The 4,938-nt window shown below is 45.2% G+C and overlaps 1 protein-coding gene across 1 annotated transcript; it reads right to left on the bottom strand.

Moving 5' to 3' along the window:
- Positions 1-891: 891 nt before the first annotated feature.
- On the bottom strand, positions 892-1,802 carry LOC145535966 (protein phosphatase inhibitor 2 family member C-like). Its single transcript, XM_081564313.1, has one exon. It carries the CDS (start codon positions 1,717-1,719, stop codon positions 1,078-1,080), a length of 642 nt encoding a protein of 213 aa, XP_081420439.1. The 5' UTR covers positions 1,720-1,802; the 3' UTR covers positions 892-1,077.
- Between the last annotated feature and the right edge of the window lie 3,136 nt (positions 1,803-4,938).

Genomic DNA, 4,938 nt, shown 5'->3' with positions numbered 1-4,938 from the left:
CTTAATTAGCTTTCAGTGTTTACAAGAAAATGACTAAATGTTTTCTTATAAAAACTAGTCCTTTTTCCATGAATCATCAGGTTAAAATCGTTCCAGTGTCTACTCTGCCTGTATGCACTACTATATGGGCAGATTTGATATCAGTTATTCTTTTTTATTTATTTATTTATTTATTTTAGTTTTTTGTGCCTTATTTTTTTTTTTATAAATTTATTTATTTTAGTTGGGGGCTAGTTACTTTACAATATTGTAATAGTTTTCTTAAAAGTTTAATATTACCTCGGTGGTTCCTTCTCAAACCTGTCTTACTCTCTCCACCCTTTGTTTCCTCAGTCCTCCTGGGGCATGAGGTAACAAAGAGTGGAGAGGGCAAGACTTCCTGGGGATGAGGAAAGAAGAGTTATAATTGATATCAAATCTGCCCATATAGTGCACAGAGTAGACTATTGGGACAATTTGAACCTGATAATTCATGGGAAAAGGACTTTTTTTTTAATCAAGAAAACATTTAGTCATTTTCTTGTAACCACTGAAAGCAAAGTAAGATAAAATTTAAAGCTAAAATGCAACAATCACATAATATATTCCCTCTCAAGTAAACAGGCCGATCACCCTGAAGACAAGTGTTTTACAGCCTGAATATTCATCAGACTACATAACCCACTGGACCAATCGCCTTTTCCCTTTATAACAAAACCATTTCAATTAAAGGTAGTATGGTTAGAAGTGAATATAAATTAGTGCCCCCCCCGCACCCCTTTGAAACCTTTAACACATGAAAAGCTATATACTATATACATTTACATTAAGGAACACTTTTCTCAAAGTAATGCGGTTTTAGAGGAATACCAGAATCGGTATTTACGGCAAAGAACCAGAGTACCAAGCAGAGATTTTTCCAGTTAAGCTATTATTTGCGATGTTTACCATTGAATTATCACAGTGCAATGTAACTGTTAAGTATTTCAGTACTTGCCCGAGCTGCACAGAAGAAGCAGCCGCGGACTAGAGGAACAAGATGTGGATGCCACAACTGCCACGTGGAGATCCACCATTGTCTACTGTATCAAATGCGGTCTACTTGTCGTCGTCTTCGTCACCATCATTGGTGTACCAGGCGGTCTGGGTCTTCAGGCCTTCATCGCTGGTGGCACCTTGCTCTGCGTCTTCCTGGGTGGTAGTCTTGTCGTGGCTGACGACGTGCCAACTTTCTTCATCCTCGTCGTCATGCAGTAGATCTGTGGAAATCAGTAGTCTGGCGAGTTCGATGTTCTTTCCTTCGCTGTAGTGAAGTTTCCTTTTCCTTTCGAACTGCCGATGTTTCTCTTGCCTGTCAAGGTAGAGTTTGCTGCTATGCGCTCCATCCAGTTCGGGCTCCCGCGCTGGATAGTCGGAATCGGAGATGTAGATGGCGGCTAATCTCTTGGCTAAGTTGTCGAGAGTCGCGTCGAAAGAAGTTTCTGAACTTCCTTCCCCATAATCCTGCAGACCGAACTGGGGAGTGCTGGGCTCATTCACCTTCATGAAATCGTAGTCTCTGTACTCTGGACGGCAGGTAGCCAAGATGCTCGACTCGTCCCACTTCCGGGATTTCTTTTTATGGACATCCGGGAGTGGTGCACCGGACTGCTGGGCCGAGCCTGCGACTGAGGAAGCCGCGGGACTTCTCTTTTTCAGGATTCCCTTGATGGGTCGGCGAGAGCTGGTGGAGGCTGACATGTTTGGAGAGTGAAGGGCCGCCGCGGAGTGTTGGGTCACCACAGCGGCCCGCAGTGCTTCAGGCACAAACTGCTGCGCGGTCTGGCTGCCGGACTGTGCCGCCTGCACTAAAGGCCTCGCCCCAGCTCCTGAGTCACAAAGTACCCCGCGGGTGATGCCACAGTGGCCGCAGCCGCCATCAGCTGGCTGTCCGCACCGCTGTCAGCACCGCTGTCAACACGCCCTCAGCACCCCTGTCAGCACAGCTGTCAGCACGCAGTTAGCACTGCAGTCAGCGCCTAGGGAAAGTGGGCAGAAGAGTGGGGACATGCCCAAGCTGACCTCTTTTTTTTTTAAGTGTAAGATTAGGAAATCTGGAGAAGGGCTTGGCAACCCACTCCAGTATTCTTGCCTGCAGAATCCCATGGACAGACGTGCCTGGTGAACTACATAACTCATGGTGTCGCAAAGAGTCCGACATGACTGAGCCACTAACACATACATAATAGGAAATCTCCCTTCGTTGCATGTGAAACAGGGAAACACTGTCTTGTGAATTTCTCTATCCCCTGCACTGTGTGCAGGACTGTGTAGAATGTATTTCTCCCTGGGGGTCACGGTCCAAAGTTTCAAAGCCACCCCTTGTGCTGGAAAGACTGGAGGCCTAGGTGCTAGAGTGGCCATTCACTTCCACCTCTCCCCCACAAACACGACCCCTGCCCCTCTCTCCTGTTGCCACCCCACCTCCCTTTCCCTGTACCTACACACCCACACAAACCCTTCTTTCTGCTTTCTGACCAGCCCCGTGATTAATGGTCTGGATGCCCCGCCACTTACGTGTACTGCGGGTTACTTCACCACCTCCTCTCTCCCTGCCCACCCCAACATCTTCCCTGATCACGTATTTCTTCCTCTCCCATCCAGTCCTTTGCTACTGGCTTAAGTATTAATATTTCAAGAAACTCCAATTCTGTCCCTCCTGCCACTACCATCTCTGGTCAGGGTTACAGCCACAGCCTTTGAACTAGCCCCCATCGCTCACCCCATCAGGTCTCCTGCTGGCTTCCAACTTCTCATTCACCTTCCATTCAGTGTGTTTTTTTTAAAAAACACCATCAAATCTTGTCACATCTCTCTTTCAAACGCTTTAATGGCTGTCCATTTTCTTTTAACATAAAGTCAGAAATCCAGAAGAGGTGAAAAAGCAGCTCTATGAGGGGCTGTGCTACTGATCTGGAGCCCTCTCCCTGCCATTTCTCTCCACCCTACCTCTAGATTTTCCTCTCCACCTTTTAGTTCCAGGAGCAGTCCCCTTCTTTCCTTCCTATCCCAGAGTTTCTCCCTAGGTTCTTCCCACAACCTGGAATGTCCTTTGACATTTCACCTCAGTCCTGACTGCCTTACAGGAACCTGTTTCCTGACCTCCAAAGCATATCAACCTTCCTGTGTTTTCATAGCCTCTCCTATTGTCTCTGGCAGCAGTCAGAGTTGTGGCCATTATGTCTGTTATCTGTGCACACTAGACGGTCAACTCCAAGACACAAGGGAAAGTGTCTGTTTTTTCTCACCATTATCTTCATCTTCACAACATGATGCTGTACCTGGTACATAGTAGATATTACCATAATTTTTACAGAATGAATAATAAGTGATAGGCTAGTGCTACTGTCTGCATCCTCAGCCATTTCTGACCCTTTGTGACCCCATGGACTGTAACCTGCCAGGCTCCTCTGTCCATGGGGATTCTCCAGGCAAGAATACTGGAGTGATTTGCCATTTCCTCCTCCAGGGAATCTTCCTGACCCGGGGATTGAACCTTAATCTCTTGTGTCTCCTGCACTGGCAGGCAGATTCTTTACCACTGAGCCACCTGGGAAGCCCATAATAAGTGATAGGAATAAGTGATAAGTAATTGAATGTCTGAGATTTGTGAGTGCAGAAAAGGGGATTCTAGAGCTTTCACTGTCAGTTACAAGTTGTTCAGTCATGTAACAAAAACACCCCACATGTGGAATTTGGGGGCTGTTTCAAAGAGTGACTTTGAAACATTTTGTCCTTCACAGGCCTCATATTTCATAGGCAGTAACATTCTTCTCAAAAACAAAAAGGAAATTCAGATCCAGTTTCACATTTTCCCCTCCAGGTAGCATTCACAAGATATTTTTTCCTCTTCTGATAACATTTTGCTTCCTCTTCTCTCCCTCAAGGTCTTTCTACATTTTAAAACACAAAAGCAAAAGCATGAAAGAACCGTAAAACTTTTACAAGGGTCTTAAGCACCTTAGGTTCAAGTTGTCCTGTATTCTCCAAAGTCCTACTAACTTCAGGAACTCTGCAATCACTTTAAAACTGTATTATTCATCTCAAAAAAAGAATATCCTGATACTGTACTCTGTGAATAAAATGCCTGTATTGTGTGGTAAGACCTTTCTGGGATTCTAAAGCTGATATTCAAGGCTATAGGAAAACCCTCCGGTATGTAAGGGGGAAAAAAACAACTTTCTTTACTGTATTCAGAAATACTCCAGGCTACTCTTTTCAAAAACCTGTCTGAAAGGCAGCACAGACCCGCACAAATGCAATTGGTCCTGGCTGGTAGGCACAGTGGGTCTGTGCGTGTTTAGCTGTAAAGAGGGTGTTGAGGGAGATGCTGATTCCTGTGCATTGGGATTTTGCTTTTATGTGTACACAGCACCCACCCCCACATACTGTGGTCTAAATATCCAAGCTGTTCAATACAGAATGAGGCAGCCATCCCAAGGTCTTCCCTTGTGGTTCAGCTGGTAAGGAATCTGCCTGCAATGCGGGAGACCTGGGTTCGATCCCTGGGTTGGAAAGATCCCCTGGAGAAGGGAAAGGCTACCCACTCCAGTATTCTGACCTGGAGAATTCCATAGGCTACAGTCCATGGGGTTGCAAAGAGTTGGACACGACTGAGTGACTTTCACTCACTCACTCAGCCATCGCAAAGTTCTTGAGTTTTCTGAAATTCGTCATTCAGTAACACAATGGCAGTTCATACTAGGGCAAGAGGATTGTAATTGTGACCTTCTGACCTGGGTCACAAACAAAATCTTTTAAAGAAATCACCAAGTGTTGCAGATCTCAGTTGCACATTATTTCAAAGTAATCCCTCTCACTGACCATTTGCTAATAATTTGCTTCATGAAAATTGCCTAAGAAAAACTCATATTTTGAATTTTTGCCATTGAACAAAAACTTCTCAGTCTAGTCAATATT

Source organism: Giraffa tippelskirchi, chromosome X, assembly GCF_054371585.1.
Source record: "Giraffa tippelskirchi isolate mGirTip1 chromosome X, T2T-mGirTip1v1.2.pri, whole genome shotgun sequence".
NCBI classification, from domain to species: domain Eukaryota; kingdom Metazoa; phylum Chordata; class Mammalia; order Artiodactyla; family Giraffidae; genus Giraffa; species Giraffa tippelskirchi.
The sequence above is the reverse complement of the archived record's forward strand: the minus strand, read 5'-3'. Positions and strand labels throughout refer to the sequence as shown.

Coding starts and splice junctions, on each gene's coding strand:
- LOC145535966 (XM_081564313.1), bottom strand. CDS start 1,719: ATGTCAGCCTCCACCAGCTCTCGCCGACCCATCAAGGGAATCCTGAAA.